The sequence below is a fragment of the Camelus ferus genome, chromosome 2 (genome assembly GCF_009834535.1).
Source record: "Camelus ferus isolate YT-003-E chromosome 2, BCGSAC_Cfer_1.0, whole genome shotgun sequence".
NCBI classification, from domain to species: domain Eukaryota; kingdom Metazoa; phylum Chordata; class Mammalia; order Artiodactyla; family Camelidae; genus Camelus; species Camelus ferus.
Genome location: NC_045697.1, coordinates 73,361,346 through 73,378,587, shown reverse-complemented (window position 1 = coordinate 73,378,587; position 17,242 = coordinate 73,361,346). Strand labels below are relative to the sequence as shown.

At 41.9% G+C, this 17,242-nt stretch overlaps 1 protein-coding gene across 3 annotated transcripts in view; it reads left to right on the top strand.

The window, feature by feature from the left end:
- The window catches only part of CXXC4 (CXXC finger protein 4), a 296,903-nt gene that overhangs the window by 259,938 nt on the left and 19,723 nt on the right, over positions 1–17,242 (top strand). For 2 of the 3 annotated variants that reach the window (XM_032461054.1, XM_032461061.1), the window contains one exon: positions 13,121–14,457. In XM_032461054.1, coding sequence (XP_032316945.1) covers positions 13,378–14,457 — 1,080 coding nt within the window. In that variant the 5' untranslated portion in view covers positions 13,121–13,377. Of the gene's footprint in view, positions 1–10,195; positions 10,509–10,626; positions 10,703–13,120; positions 14,458–17,242 lie in introns of those variants that run through there. The other variant, XM_032461048.1, reaches the window with a different exon arrangement.

Genomic DNA, 17,242 nt, shown 5'->3' with positions numbered 1-17,242 from the left:
CTCTTAATTTAACTTACTTTAACTTCCTCAGTCTCTTTGCTTTTATCCAGAGCTTTTAGCCCCATCTCTTTTATCTTCAGCTCAGATATTTCTTGATTTGTGTAGCATAACACACACTTTTAAGAAGAACTTGATGGAATCTCGAAGGATAGGTTGATAAATCAAAACCTGGCCCAGAAAGCCATGTTGCTAAAAAAAAAGCTCTGCCTACAGACATTCATGGCCGAAATTATAATTCACTATTTCATTCGTGATAAAGAGCTGGCATCCATAAGCTGACTTCCTCTTATCATGTATAATCTGGCAGGATTCATGAGATTTAGAACTGGTTAGCTTTTCTAAGAGAGCAGGAATGAGGTGATGGAGTTATATAAAGCAACGGGAGACACTGATACCCACCTCACCAACACCCATCTAATCCCCTACCTCCTTCTTCCTCTTTCCTAATTGAACCAAGATTATGCTCAGGTATTTCCTATCCGCCACACTGGCGTGGCTTCAGGATGATCTCATCTCTAGCTCCAGGGATAGCAGATACTTATGAAACCAAGTCAATCTCATTCTCTTTGAGAGCGGTTGGTTTAGGGGGTGGGCATGGGACCTAATTTTGCCTAATGAGATCTTAGTGGAAGTCAGCCTCAGTGCTTCTAGGAAGTGTTCTCACTCTAAAAGACACAGACACACGAAAAAAGACAGTCCTTTTCTTTACTTGAATGTTTTTTATGCCTGGATGTGATGCCTGGAACTGCTGTAACAGGAACTGTGAGGGAAGCCTGCCTCGGGGAAGAGCCAAAATGATGAGGATGTCAGAGCCAAGAGGTGGGAAGAGCCTGCGATGCCCGTGACACGCCGGAGCCTCAGATGGCTCCATGCCTGGAGCCTGCCCAACCTGCGAACTTCTCACCTAAGCCAGTTGGAGGAATTCTCTCTTTCTTGTAGTCAGTAGAAATCTGACAATGTCCCTTCTCTATATGGTTAAAGAACCAAGTTATATTATGTTTTGTATAGAGAAAAGATCCACATAGCTGGATTTCTTTGGGGAGTACCTTAGTGGTCAGCAACATAGCTAGAGGTTAGCTTTCATTGGACAGTGTTCAAATTTTGGATGCTTGAAATTTGGTAAGGGAAGAGGTGTAAATCAATTAGTGTTGCCCTTGGATAACAGAATTGTTTCTTCTTCACTGATGCAAGGTAGCCAAAATTACAAGGATAGAATAGCTTTAAAAATAGAAACACTCAAAAGGAAATGTCATCAAATCATCATGCATTTTGAAAGAGCTAAGTTACAAATAGGTTAAAAACCACTGTTCTTTCAAGCCATGGTACCATCATATAATGTTAGCGGTTACGGGAAAGAGACTAGGGTGTGAACAGTGGCCTCCTCTTTCAAAGAGTAGTTGTCTCCAAAGAAAGAAATATGACATTATGATGACTATCCAATATGTGTTACCGTTTTAATCATTTTGCTAATTTTCAATTAAATACAGTTCCTCTTTCAGCTGCAGTGAGTTAACACAGTTAAAATTTTCATTCTGTTTGTAAAGTAGTTCATACTGGAGTGTGTTTCAGGTGAAAATGGGTCCATAAAATAGGAGGCTGAGATAAAACTGACTACGATTTTAAGCTTAGTCTAGATGTAATTTTGCAGGATATAATTTCAAAGATTGGATGCTGATTTTCTAACACTGATTAAGGTGGCTGTGACAGTCACGGCTGTATTTCATCGACTGATAGCTGGGGTACCAAGCAGGCCATTTCCGGTCCCCAGAATGCCTTTATGCAAATGAGGCCCACCAGAACATGGCATGGCAAGCAGAGCTCCGGGCTGGAGTCCAGCTCCTGCTTGTCCTTCCGGCCAGGCATTGTGGTGCAGTGAGCAGCTGGAGCAAGTGTCCTCAGAGGCGCTGGGTTGCAAATTCCAGTGTTTCGGTGGACACGTGTTAGGTGCTAGGGAGCGCTAAGAATGGGCTCACTAGAGCCTTCGTCTCTAATCTCAGAGTCAGCTATTATTTTGGGGAGAGAATGTAGACACAGTGTTTTCAGATCCCCCAATTTTTGAAAGAGACTGGAAGTCTAATTCAGTTTATTCAACACCACAGACCCAAGCTAAAGGTGTTTGAGGCCCCAGTGTAAATTGTGGACAGGCGGTTTGTGATTCTTACCTAAAGGAAGCGCGGAGCCACCGCTGCTTACTCAGATACCACGTTTATCCTGATCCTGTTGGGTTCAGGAATGTCTGAGCTCCTAGTGACGGTGTAACTGAGAGAAGTGGGGCAGAGGCCATTTTTCATCCAAGGTGTGAACAAAAAATACTGCGAACCATATCAGTAAACAAAGAATGCTGGAGCCATCAAGTCATCAGTGGCTGCCACCAGCCCCCAGTGAAGACAAGCCTGCAGCCCAGCCTCTGCAGCCACTCACAATGGTGCACCCTGAGGGGACTCAGAATAAGAAAGGACAGGATACTGGCCCTAGATAGCTAGGTGCTCGTCAAAGGAGTGAATTCAATGAGCCCAAATGTTTGCTTCCTCCCATACATAGAAAAGCGCTAAATTCCTTAACTTCAGGTGTCTGGTTTTCTTCAGTTAACAAGTAAGATTTTAATGTTCCAACTACCTGGTCTTTGTTGCAAAACTCCTTATATCCTAGCTCCTCCCCTGTCTCTTCAGAGCAGTCCCTCAGAGTGATCTGAGAGGCTGTCATCCCAGCTCGAGTCCTCCCGCCAAATAAAACATAACTCTCAACTTTTAGGCTGTGCATTTATTACAGTCGACAAAGGTAAGTCTCAGGTAGAAAAGACCATAGACAGAGATATAGCAGGCAGGGGGCAAAGTAATAAATGTGATGCTAACGCTGAAGACGAAAGAGAAGGAGTGTATAACATTAAATACTATGCAGGGAGGAGGGAGATGTGATTTTCAGGTAGTTTGCCTTTTATAGTACTGTTCTACTAAATAGCTCCAACACTTTGCTAACATTAACTAAACCTCACAAACCCTTGAGATAGGTAATTACTATAATTAAACTGATATTCCAGATCAGTAAAATGAAACTTAGAATGCCCAAGGTCATAGCGAGATTGTGTGGCCACATTTGGCAGACAAACTACATGTTCTTACAATGTATTAATCCCCCGGAGAGGACTGTTCTAGTTCTCTTTCAATCTCTCTCTCTCCCCATGTTTAGATTAAGAAGATATAATGATAGGATAAATAAACTTGATCACTGAGAAGTTAAACTGCAAGTTGATTAGGGAAACTTAAAAGACTACATGGAAAAATATCTAAAGGAACAATCCATAGTGCTAAACCTTTACAATATGCAAATTCCATTTCAATTAATTGAATTTATTTAAAATATTTCCATTTAAATTGCTGGTTTAGCTGAATGCATCAATAAATCAAGAAATCAATGCACGTAACGCTTTCTTCATACTATACAACAGCTTAGAAAAGACTGTCATTAGTTTGGAAAGAGAGCACAACAGACAGACAGAAGGAACTCTTCTTGTTGCTATAACTACAGCATAACAAAGGTCAGCCCTGGGGAAAAAAACACAACAAACCTTCCTGGATTGAACGTTAACAACTCAGGGGTCTTATCCTGAATTCTTCCTCCCAACAAAGAAAGATAATAATCCTTTATATTGAGAAGGGTTAGTTGAAGACAAACTAAACAATGGAGACCTATATTTTTTTAAAATTCAAGCATAAAAAATTGGTTTTTATTTGAAATCTTGAGAGTAATATCAGAAATCTGTGCTTTTGCAAGTAGGGACATCCAGGTTATGATGGAAGTCAAAATCTCAAATATAGGAGAAAAAAAAATAAAAATCACATTTTATGAAAAATTTCTCCATTGTATTTAACCCAGCAAATTTTTTTAAATGAGTTCAATTAACAGTATTTACTAGAAAATAGTTTAAAATAAATTTAATTTCAAAGTTGTTTCACAGAGCTTAAGAAGTATGACTTTAACAAGCCTAATTTTGTGTCTATAAAAAGTGAATTTTAGAAATAATGTCATTATTCAAATTCTTGGAGATTTTTTACTTGTTTGTTCTGAATAATTACGCTAGTCCTGTCTGGTAATTTGAAGATTCAGATGCCTATTTACAAGATGTCCAGTTTCTGCAAATAGGTTCATTCAAAACAAAGGTCTACCTCTGCCTTTGAGCTAAGGATAACATTAGTTACCTGAGTTTGAGGTTTTGACTGGGAAGAAGGAGAGGGATTGAGAGAGGAGACTCTGTCACTTGCTTTCCAGTGCTCAGTTGACACTTGTGTACGGGGAGGATGGCTGGAAGCAGAGGAACTGATGCAGTCTCAGCCTGGATGGCTCTCCGGGAAACATGGCCGCTGTGACAGTCAGTGCTTGTTGACGGAGCTCTAAGAAGTGTTTTCTGGTTAGCTCATAAGATTCCCAAACTTCATATTACTTTATCATTACTTATCTACCTTAATAAGGAAGGAAGCGTGCATGTCTAAGGCAAATTTTCCTGGGAGAAAGACCAGTGAAGGGTGCCTTGATCTGCCAGGCAGAGGAAAGAGAGACTTCAGACAGCAACTTGGGGCTCAAATTGCAAATGTATGTTTATATCTGTGAGTGTCTGGAAGCTACCCACCATGACTTGGTGGGGTTTTTGTTGTTGTTGTTGTTTTTGTTTTTGTTTTTTTACGAAAGTTGACCCATTATTTCCTTCATGATACTTTGAACAAATCTGGAATGTTATTGCTTGGATTTTTTCATAGTCCAATGAACAAAACATACCAAATATTTATGGTAAAATACAAGGAAGCCCAGATCTTATCAAATCAAGCCAAGTTAGGGAGCCTATGGAAGAAGTGTTCTTCTGGAGATTTTCATTTCTAGCCTATTGTTATTTCATCTGTATGGCTTTGTGCATTTGGGGACAATTCTATTATACTGCCATGGAGTACTAAAGGTGTAATTTTATAGAAATGAGAATTTATATAATGAGAAGAAGTACCATGAAGAAATAAGAAATGGCCTAGACCAAATAAGGTCTTGCAAAGAACAATTCTAAAAATTAATGCCCAGGCTAGTATTTGATACATATACATCTAGTGTCCAAATTGTATGTAAAAGTGAATGAATGTGGGTACTTGATTGGCGTGGTTGATTTGAATATGGTGCTAATGAGGCCAAGGTGATGGGTTCAACCCTGTGACTCATTATTTTCATTATCCTCTATAGTCACCGGTTTTATTCTTACTAGTGGTCAGCCATCCCATAAATGCATCCTAATAGTCATTAGAAAGACAAGGCAAGAGAGTGTAGATAGCTTAAGACAAGTGTATTATTGCTGGAAAACAGCTCAAAGCACACGATCTGCTGTTGGTAGGTTAAGAGTACCAGCTCCGAATATGAAGGTCAACATTGTGATAATGATGTATCAATACTGAATTTAAAGTGGAAGAAAATAACAGGTGTGCAGAATATCAATTTTAATGACTAATTTCATCAAATTCTACTTTATTGAGTCACTAAGAAAATCTGAAAGTTCCCTTAAAATGTTCACTTAAGGGATTTTAAAATGTCATTTTATTATGAAAGAATAACTCATTATAAGCAAAAAGTCTCTTTTAGATCAATAATAATACTACTTTCATCTTAGCTTGTGGTTCTTTACTAATTAAAGAGTTTTTTGATATGGTCATGGTAAGGTGATCAACGTTTTCTGGAAGAAGTGAGTCTACTACCAGAAATAGAGAGTTCTTGCCAGATGTAATGGAAGACAAGATTCAAAAACTGGGGCCAATTGGAGAAGAGCTTTGAATGCCGTTTAATGAATTTTGCATTTTTATCCCGTGAACAATGGGGAACGTCCTTCTGCGTTTTGTGTCTGCTACTTCCTTCCATGCGCAGAGCATGGAAGGTTAGGTGCCCTCTGTGAGACAGGCTCTGTATGAGGCGGGGCACAACGCTGAGCAAGACACAGTCCCTGATGTCAAGGACCTCCAGTTCTGGTAAAGAAGAGAGAGAAATAAAAATCCCAGGTAGTTATAGTCAAAGAAGACTTAAAGGAATTTTTCCCTATTTGTTTTATCGGCACATTGCTCCTAAGAAGGGTGTGATTACTGTATCATTATTTTCAGCATGGATCACTACGGAAGAGGCACGGGCTCAGAGACTGTGAACAGGAATTGGGAAGGTGGGTTCTAGGATGTTAGGTGAGATTGCTCCACACTCCTTTCCCAACCTGGATGGTGAGCAGTTTTTGTGACTAATAGGGAACACCTTATTGGTAGAGGGAGGAAAACTTACCTCTAGGTTGTGAAAACACCAGCAGAGAAGCTGCTAATGCCTGAGATTTATCTCTAAATCAGTTTATTTTAGATTTATGGTATTTCCTCTGCTTGTGTTACTTCTGCTTTCTTTATTCTTTAGTGAATTCTTGTTTGATTATTTTAACCATAGCTTGGCTGTCCTACAGGTATTTAAGAAAGCATAATTTGTTCATAGTTGCCAAACTTTCCCCAAAGTCATTAAGACTGCTTTTAGTGGTAATCTCTAAGTGCGGTAATCAGCAAAAATGATCCCAAGGGAAGAGGACACTCACCGTCGGTTCAGGGCGGTTTGGTCTAACTTAACCTCTCCAGCAGGTTAGTCTCCTTCTAGTGCTGCTCTGTGTGAGAAGCTGTCAGTGGCCCACCGAAAATGTCTCTCCACTCCACTGTAATAGAGTCGCATCTAGGAAGTTGATACCCAGCTTCTTTGCAGCCAGTTGTTGTCTGTGACTGGTGCCTGACAATTGAGAGTGAGCTGTGGTGCTGTGGGTCACTTCAAGACCAAGGTCTTTAAGAGAGGATCATGGTCCCTCTGTGACCTTCCGCTCGTTTGATGTCGTTGATGAGCAGCCCCTTGGGGATGGCAAAATCCCAAGATAAAAGGAAGCTGAGCCCATGAATCACTCATAGAAGAGAGCCATCCTCTGATCTGAGAGTCCCACCCTGGATTGTTACATGCACAAAAAACCTGCTTCTACGGTTTTTGCGCTGACACATTTTGAAGTCTATTCATTACAACAGATAAACTTCCTTTTTAGAGATTCTGAATGATGATGATATTGATCACGATCATGATGAAAGCAGCCGTGCTTTAAAGATATTTCACAGCATAACACAAAATTCCTGTGGGGTAGGAGATACTTTTTCAAGTGATACTCAAATTGCAATTTTTAATTTTTCCCATGAAGGTATCAGTGAAGCACCTGAACCCCTACTTCAGGTCACAAAACTTACAAAGCATAGTAAAGGCCCAAACCACTTCCAGGGAATTAGAAGCTATAGCCGGCATTTTGCAAAGGGAATGAACTTTAAATTTTAGTACTTTATCGAACTATGAATTCCAAAGGAGAGTTAACAGAGGACTCAGTGTTCTGGATGATTGTTCTAAAAACTTTGACACATCATCCAGGAGAAGACAGCTTAGAACATGGAATAGTCTGAATTGTGGCAGATATGCGAGTGGCAAAACTAGTACGGTTAAAAAAATAAAGGATATGAGGTAGACCGGAAAAGAGATGTTTTGCTTTGTCACATTTGGCTTAAGGATGTAATCAATTCCCTAGTAGAAATGTAATGGATGTTATATCAAAGCCATGAGGTATACTGTCTATAATATACTTTGTATGTTCAGTTAGTGTCATGTTAATGGGGGGCCCATGACTATAATGAAGGCCAAGGTTTTAGTATGCAGAGAGGGTTATTGATTAATTAATTATTAATAGTGACACTAGGGTAGAGGTTATAAGCATAAGGTTTTGGACATAGAAAGGAATGGGTACAGATTTCAGCCCTGTTACATACTAACTTTTTGACCCATTTGGGTTATTTCTATGGACCACAATGTCCCCAGCTTTTCATCGAAATTTCTAATTTCTATGGGCTTATTATTTCCACTGGATATAAAAATAACTACCTCATGTTATTTCAAGGACAAAATAAAACATCTGCAAATTATTTAGTACAGCGTCTGACACAGGTGGGTCATTAACAATCACTCTTATTAATTGTTAAGACTAAACATTCTGAGTTTTTCCTTTATAGGCTAGAAGGTAAAATTCTTTGGAATTTTTAGCTTATTTTCTCTCATTTGTTTAAAGTTTCATTTTGAAAGTGAGCTTGAAGGATTCTGAAAAGGAAAGCAAGTTTGGCATAAGAAAGCATGATGTCTTTATTTGATTAAAAAAATTGTTTATTTGCAAACTGCAAGAACCCTAATGTTGGACTGATATTTTAAATATTTTGGAAAAATGTTTTAAGAATCTTTCATCTTTCCAATGTGTTTTCATTCATTCAGAAGTGCCTATATTTTGCCGATTTCCTATGATGTTCGGCTCAAAAAAAAAAAAAAAACCAAATGGAAAATTCCCTTGTTTCCACAAAGCATTAACAAGAGTATAAAAATATCTTATCAATGAACTTAAGCAATTATTAATCATGCCGTTATTTTGTCTATAAATGCTAACTAAATGGTTTGATTGATTTTTTAACTGAACTTATTCTATTTCCTTTAAATTACAAAACATGCATATTGATCAATGAGTCCCCAAACCATCTGCCTCCAATTTCAATAGTTGCCTAGTCTTGAAGCAGCACCTCCATTTATGCACACCACAGTTCTTAACATCTTATTAATACTCAGTCCTCCAGAGTTGGCAGAATCTTGATATAGTCAAGGTCAGTCTTTTGAAAATTCAAATACAAAATGATTTAAAATGTCTTTTCAGCATTTTGTTGTTATAAAAGAGTCATTATTATACTTTTCTTCCGTCTCTGAAACCATACTATTGCACTTTCCTATAATTTTAATACAGAACTTTTACTTTGCTTTATGACCAGTGTAAGTAATCTGAATTTTTCCTCCTTCTGTAGCTTATCATTGACCATATTTTCTTTTAAATTTATCAAAAGATTCTTATTTATATATTTCATGACCATTTATTTACACTAGAACATACTTCAATAATAGGACAGCATGTAACTAGGAATATCTCATTTCTATAGGGCAGCAGTGAAGAAGTTAATTCATAGCTGCATTTATGAGTTTTATTTATATCTGACCTGTGGTAAAAAGATTTATCTTTCAATTACTAAACTATTTTCCCCAAGTGTCAAGAAGTCGTACATAGATTAATGTAGCTATAAAAATAGTTTTTGTTTAAGTAAAGTTTGGACTTAAAAATAGGGCAGTAAGTTAAAAATCAGATTTAATCACTGGAACTAGCAGATGGAATAGTGAAAGCATGGGGTTGGGGAAGTAGTGGGGGAGAGGAAGAGGGAAGAGAAACGGGAGATTGATTTTGAGATCGGTGAAGCTGCACATCACCAATTTTTTACATTCTGGCATCATAATATTTGAAAGATCTGGACAACGAGAACACCGATCCGTTTTCCCTTACTTTAAAGATCTAAATGATAATGATGTTTTAAAAAGTCTTCCCAGGCACATCAGGAATATTATTTGAAAGTCATGCGGTAGGGTGCGAACTAAGAGTGTTCTCCAAACAAACACGACCTTTTTCTCTGTTTCTTGTACTGCTCTTCTCAACCCAGCCAGAAAACCCAGACAAGTTTATTTACACACACACCCGCACACGCACACACACACACACACACACACACCCAACACGCAGAGAGAGAGAGAGAGAGAGAGAGAGAGAGAGAGAGGGAGAGAGAGAGGCGGAAACGCCCTCTTTCCATCCCTTCCAAACAATTATCTCGAAGAGCAAAAGAAAATAATCAACAGCCCTCGGTGCTGGGCGGCTGAGCCGGAGAGCCGGGCGCGAGGAGGGAGGGCGATCGGCAGGCGAGCCGGGAAACGTGGCTCCTCGGGCGAGGAGAGGATTTGTGAAGGGGAGCGCCGGCCCGCGTGCGCCTCTTGTTCCCCGTGTAATTTGCAGCCAATCATCAGTAGGTGTCCACGTCCCTGCGTCCTCCTCACCTCGGCGCCAATCACCCCCCGCCCCCGCCCCCAGCCTCCACACCTCCTCCCTCGCCTTTCTCTCCCGCTCCCCTCCCCCAGCAACCACACACGCACACACACAAACAGAGGTGGGGGGGGGGAGAGGAGAGAGAGAGGGAGAGAGGGGAGAGAGAGAGCGAGAGAGAGAGAGGGAGAGAGAGAGAAGAGACGAGAGAGAGAGAAAGAGAGGAGAGAGAGAGAGAAAGAGAGGAGAGAGAGAGAGAAGAGGAGAGAGAAGAGACAGACGAGAGAGAGAGAGGAGAGGGAGAGGAGGGGGGGCAGAGAGAGAGAGGAGAGACTCCCCGGCTCCCTCCCTCCCTCGCACACAGCGACTGGAGACGGACGGAGAGCAACGCGCTGGGAGAGGAGAGACCACCGAGAACAGCCCCGCGCTCTCACACATACACTCACACTCGGCTCTTTCCTCCCCCCCCCACCTCCTCCTCCTTCCACCCCCACCACTAACACCATCTCCTCCTCCTTCTCTCTGCAACAAGAAAAAAAAAAGCCATTTACAGGTATTTTTTTTTCATCCGCATATTTATTTATCCTCCCCCCCAACAGTTTGTTTACAAGTATTAAAGTTGTAATTGGGAGCTGCCAAGACACATCTGGATTTGTGTTTCTTTGTGTTAGGGGGTGATGTGCAACTAATTAAAGGCAGACTGGCAGCGTCTGCAAATTCTAAGGCTCCCCAAATAAAAAGAGACTGGTAAGTGATTGTTCTTTCTCTTTCTCTGGCTTTTTTTGCTCTTAAATGTTTGCTGTCCGTTGGGATTGTAAAAGTAGATTATTAATGCTGGACTCCAGCAATAAAAGGCGTCGCTGTATTAATTTATTAATTAATCTGCACCCGCCCCTCCTCCTGAATGTTAAATATGACCTTTGATCTCTATGTCTCTGGTAGACCAGACATACAATATTAGGCATGTACAGTCACATTGTTTAAAGGCGAAACAGGATCATGAAGTATGGATGTCTAATTTAGCTTTGCAATAGGACTATAGTTATTTGTGTGTGTTTTATTTTGTTTTTTAAAGAAAATCCAAACAATAGCTGTGGCTTTTTCATGCTCCAGAGATGCATTGATTAAACAATAATGACCTGGATACTGGGCACAATCATTTTCTACAGTTTCTGGGGGCATTAAACCTTGAGGGAGGAAAGGGGAGGTGATGGTAATAAGGAAAGCTTCTGTTTGGAGACACCACTCTAATACTCTGAAAAAGGGACATTAAATTATTTCTCTATTTGGAACAAGGTCAAAAGACTAAAATGTTGAAATTTTTTCCCACCACTCAATGTGATGATATCTGATGCATGGTTGGCATAACTAGTTTTTACTGAGTAGCAGTTATTATGGTCTTGCAGTTACAATGTGATTCACAGAAACTGAAGCTATATGCATATTCTTCTGTGTCTTCTCCCACCCCCTTCCCAGCATCAAGAATGTTTAGCCAGGAGTATTTTGGGGGCACCCTTTGTATTGCCATCAGACTTCTGAAGGGAGCAGTTTTCCCTAACGCGAAACCACAGAGGTGGTTCCTGAGTGATTAGGGACTTGCTGTGATTGAAAGATGCCTGCTAGCTTCTAATCCTGCCTGGGGTGAGGTTCCTTATCTTGATTTACTTTGCCTAATAGGGATTTGTTTACATAAACCCCTCTTTTTAGGGCACCTCATCATCAGGTCTTGAAGTTTTTGCACTTGGAGTTTGGGCATAGATGGTTCATTAATCTAATTATAAGCATAATTGCTATAATTGATATCCATTTCGAACTGAGTATTCCAGACTGACTACTGGGCCCCCATTTAGAATTCCCTGAACTCCACATTCTAGACCAACATGTGGGCTTCAGAAGAGGTCACAAAAAGGTATTCTGGCCAAAAAAAATCTGGAAACAAAGAAACTGTTTTTCTTTAGGTTAGTAGGCACTTTATGTTTTTGCTTTACTTCTTAAATGGCTGTGAGGTACCTCTGTCTCTGTAATAAACAACTAAAATACCTCTTCCTAAGCATAATAATGGCCTGTAAGCAAGGAGCTGAATGCAGATATCCAGTTAACATTAAACTTTCCTCTTAAACAGAGCAAAAGAAAAAAAATCATTTAATGGCCATTTCTTCAGGTAACACCTTAAATGCCCCCCCTTTTACTCAATGTAAAAATCAGTGACTGTGAGAGATCCTCAAAAAGTCCATGCTTTCCTCTTGTCTTGGGAAGAGACCTGAGTCTCCATTAGGAATTATTGGGAATATTCTTACAGAGGCTGCAGGCACTTGGTTTAAAACCTGTGACATTGTGTTATTTAATTTTTTTTTTTTTACCTAGTCCATCTTTCTTTTCTTTCTTTCTTTTTAACAAGTAGAACACCACCCTTTTACCCCCTCCAAGCCCCACCACCAAATGGCTTGTACAATTGAGACCTGTCCTTGGTCCATTGAATTAAGACCCTAACAGAGCCAGCTGTGCTGGGATTCAAACTAATGACCGCAGACACAGAAGGACACTGTGGCAGCTGGTAGTTCTTTTTTCCCTGCCTCTTTAGTTCAGATTGTATGTGGGCAGTCTCTTAGCTCTCAGTTGTATTGTGTTTGCTTACAGTTTATACTCGGATGTATTGTAGACTTTCTCAGTACTTCATTTGCTAATTTCCTGTTCATTTTCCTCATAGGGCCATAGCTGTTTTCTACTTTAGAGCATTTGCATGCCCAGGCAGCGCTTGTTCACACATTTCATAATGTTTAAATGCCCTCTGCTTATAGGTAGTATCGCCCTCCCACCCCTGATTTGCATGTCTTTAGCACTCCAATTGCCCTTTTCCCTCGGCATTTGTCACCCCCGTCTTTCCTCTTTCCCTGGGTATCCTGGCTATTAATACATTTTCTCAGGAGGGTTATAAGAATAGGGGGGAGGAGCTGTGGTGTGCAGTGGGGAGGGAGGGAGCGGGGTTGGGAGCGGAGGGGAAGGATGGGAATGGGGGGGGGTCACGTCTTGATGATTGTTATGCAAACGACCTGACGAGGAATGTGGGAGCTTTCTGTGTCTACGGTGGGGTAGTGAGGGAGGCTGTTTATTTATTTTTAATCTTCTTCCTCGTGCAGCTCGTTGGAATGACTTTCTTTATTTTAGTTGTAACAGTTGGAGGATAATGCAAAGGAAGACGCTGCCTGGGAATTCACCGTCTGTGGAAATGCGCCCCAGAGAGGAATAAAGCAGTCCTCACCTTGCTCTCCCCACCCGGACCCACTTTCCCCTCCCGCCTCGGCCCCCACCCCAACACCACCATCACCCCCTTCCCTCCCCCCCACCTTCCCCCCTTTCCCGCCCAGGTGTCGGACCAGACGGTCCCCACTTCCACCCTGCACCCCTTCTTCCCCCCCTGCACCATGAACACCAATGTCTGCGTGGAGCCTGGGCCAAGCCCGGAGGCCCCGGGCTTGCCCAAGGAAAGCCACCTGCCCGAGGGGGCCTTGAACAGCCTTGTGGATTACAACTCGGAGATGGAGCGCTACCGCTCCTTTGCCACCTCCTTCTACAAGACCAACGGGGGCGCCTTCCCGCAGGCGGCCAAGATCGCGCGCATCACCACCCCCATCTTCCCCAGCAGCGCCGCCGCCGCCGCGGCCGCCGCGCGCATCGGCATGTCCCCCTGGAACTGCGACAACGCGGCCACCGCCGCCGCCGCCACCGCCATGCTCTGGGGCAGCGGCGGGGGCGGGGGCGGCGGCGGGAGCGGCGGCGGCGGGGGCGGTGGCGGGGGCGGTGGGGGCGGCAGGAAATCCTCCTCCGCCGCCGCCTCCTCCTCCGCCTCCTCCTCGGCGATCCTCCCCGCCGGCGGTGGCGGCGGCGGCGGTGGTGGTGGTGGCGGCGGCGGCGGCGGCGGCGGCGGCGGTGGCGGCGGCAGCAGGACCAGCATGCACCACCGAAACGACTCCCAGAGGCTGGGGAAAGCTGGCTGCCCGCCAGAGCCGTCGTTGCAAATGGCAAATACTAATTTCCTCTCCACCTTATCCCCTGAACACTGCAGACCTTTGGCGGGGGAATGCATGAACAAGCTCAAATGCGGCGCTGCTGAAGCAGAGATAATGAATCTCCCCGAGCGCGTGGGGACTTTTTCCGCTATCCCGGCTTTAGGGGGCATCTCATTACCTCCAGGGGTCATCGTCATGACAGCCCTTCACTCCCCCGCAGCAGCCTCAGCAGCCGTCACAGACAGTGCGTTTCAAATTGCCAATCTGGCAGACTGCCCGCAGAATCATTCCTCCTCCTCCTCGTCCTCCTCAGGGGGAGCTGGCGGAGCCAACCCGGCCAAGAAGAAGAGGAAAAGGTGTGGGGTCTGCGTGCCCTGCAAGAGGCTCATCAACTGTGGCGTCTGCAGCAGTTGCAGGAACCGCAAAACGGGACACCAGATCTGCAAATTTAGAAAATGTGAAGAGCTAAAGAAAAAACCTGGCACTTCGCTAGAGGTCAGAGGAGATGATTTCTTGTTTCCCAGTCTTACCCCTTCCCTCCCCCCTCCCCTCTCCTCTCCCCTTCAGGGTTTCTTGTCTGGCTTCAAGACGCAGTACCCCTTCCCTGAAGCTTCTTTCAGGTTGTAAGATACAGTTGTAGGTGGTTTGCGGAGGGCATGGCCTCTCCACCACCCTCTCCAGCCGCACTTCGCGTGGAACCGCCCTCCAGATGGGGAGGGCGCCCCTCCTTTTTAGCTCTTGGGGGAAAAACTAATGTAATGGGTTTGAAAAAAATCAGAAGTTTCACAGTCAATATGGTCAGAAATTTCCCTTGGTGGTTTAAAATGCCCCTCCCCCTTGTTATTATTTTTTAAAGCATCCCTGCCCGAAGGGTTGGACACATCATATTCTGTATACTTTTACTGGGTAAGAGAGACTTACTAGTAACAGTGAGGACACAGTTTGTGGCACACAAGTCGGCTACATTCCCCTTAACACACACGCACAGCTAGCACTGAAACTGAAATACATGCATTCAAAAGGGGATTTTCTAACCTCTTCTAGAATCATTTTTCTCTTTGCCATGGCAAAATGTTTCTGTTTCCCATTTTATTTTCTGCCTATTTGGTGTTTTTTTCAGAAAGCAGAAATAGTATAGAAAGCAGAACACCATTTGCAATTTTTAAGGAGCTAGGACTTAAACAGATACAGTTAATTCATTTGCGGCAGGTGGTGGTAATAATGTGTTTAAGAATTGTTTTACATAGTTCAAAAATGAATGATTCCTAAAACTCAGTTACACAAAATATAAGTTTTGGGTTCTGCATTTAACAAAGTGACCATTTTGTGATCACAGAATTGTTTTATACACCAAGCACAGTTTTGGTTGATACCCTACTTGGTTAGTAATAGTTTTTTTCTTATATGTGCTTAAAACATGATGTACAGATTATCACTAGAGTTCTTGTCAAATTAGATTTTTTGTTATGTTAAATACAAAGATTGTTGTGTTTACTGGGAACTTTATATGATAACCTGATCAAAACAAAAAGGTAAAAAGAATGGAAAGTCAGAGGTAAATGGTTTTGGTGGTATATTTAGTAAAGAAATATGGACAGGTAGTCGTATTCAGCCCCTTGATAAAATTTACAGAGCAGATGGCTAGATATTCTTATATAGGTGCCAGATGTAGCATTTGGGAATATTCTATGGGCTGGATTGTAGGCTGAGATTGGTTCTTACAAGTTATCATCAGAGGGACACCTGCACATTCTTTAAAAAAATTGTGAGTATGGCTTAAAGGAGTTTCTCCAAGAAGGACTGGTCTTTAAAAGGAGAAAAGAGAAAAGTTAGAGATCTTTGTTGTAGGTTTGAACACAAATAAGGTATGGATTTAAAAAAAAGTTTTATTAATATAAATCAAAGCAAATAGCACTTTGAGATTCCCCCCAAATCAGTATTATATTGATATCATTACCGATTGTGATCAGTTCCATCAAAATATTGCATTTATTCCTCTTTATAAGAGAACCCGTCTCTGTTGAAAGTTTGACTTTACTCAGAGGTGGTTTATTACATTTCCTTTGGCAACTCTGCTTAAGTAAAGATAATAGCAATTATACAGACGTAGGTCCATGTATTTTCTTAGGTGACAAAAATTAGTTTTTGTTTTTGAATGATCTTTTCTGGATTAATTTATGTGACTTTTGTATGCCTCTAAGGCCCATCGGAAATTAAATTTCAGTTCATACTAAAACCTCCTGTTAATGCCCAGTTGATAAGGACTACATGGCTTTTTTTTTTTCCCTCTTGAATTGTAGTGTCTAGAATTATCGATTTGGTGTTGCTAAGTAACCCTTATCTTTAGACCCATGCATTACCTGCGTCCCAGTTTAGAATATGTAGTGGATAGGACCATTCAATAATTCTGACTTATTCAGTAAGCAACCTCTCTGAAAGAGTTTAATGTGAGTACCAGTAGATTTTCTGCCTAAGTTTCTATGCTGATGTATAGTCTAAACAAGTTTCATAAGTTTCCTTCTTTCTTCCTCTTAATAGTTTTCCCACAAACCTTTTGTGATGTTTAAATTCCTTAGGCTTTTTAATCACAGAAATCCCATGGTGTTACCTTTTCTTCTTTTTTAAAAATCACGTGTAAAAAGTTCTGCTGATCTTCAGAAAGTGGGCTATGGATGGGAGGGGAAACACATTTCCTCTTTGTAGAGCTTTCTGAAGATGTCCCCCTAACTATACACCCCTTCCTCACAGAGAATTGTGCTTGGTTCAAGGCTAAGGTTATTAGTGGAATGCAATTTGGCAGAAAGAAAGAAAGTTTTTTTTTTTCTTCTTTAATTGGCTAAGATTCTATCTAGGTCATTTTTAAAAGGCAAAGGCAACATGATTGCCTTAAGCACATGTGTAACCACACAGTTATGGTTGTAGGAAACCAGCTGGACGTGTGTCAGAGTGACAGGGTTTACATGACTGAACCAAAGCTGGAACAGTGGTTGCGGGAGGGTGAAACGTCCCCCTGCTGACCCGCTTCCCTCTCTAATTTGGTTTCTGTAACTTATCATCATCTGTGGCGGTGCTGTAGATGTTGGATAGACTCCCTAGTTGAGGATAGTGATTTGTGGGTTCATTATGGACATTACCTGTGGATTTCAGGTGTGAGTTTAGTAGCTAATATTTGTTGGCTTTAAATCATGGACACCAATTAATATCTGGATTATAGTCATTACTAGTGTTCTTATTTATCACTTCAGACCCCATGTGCCCTTCTTCCCTTTGGCTTATTCTC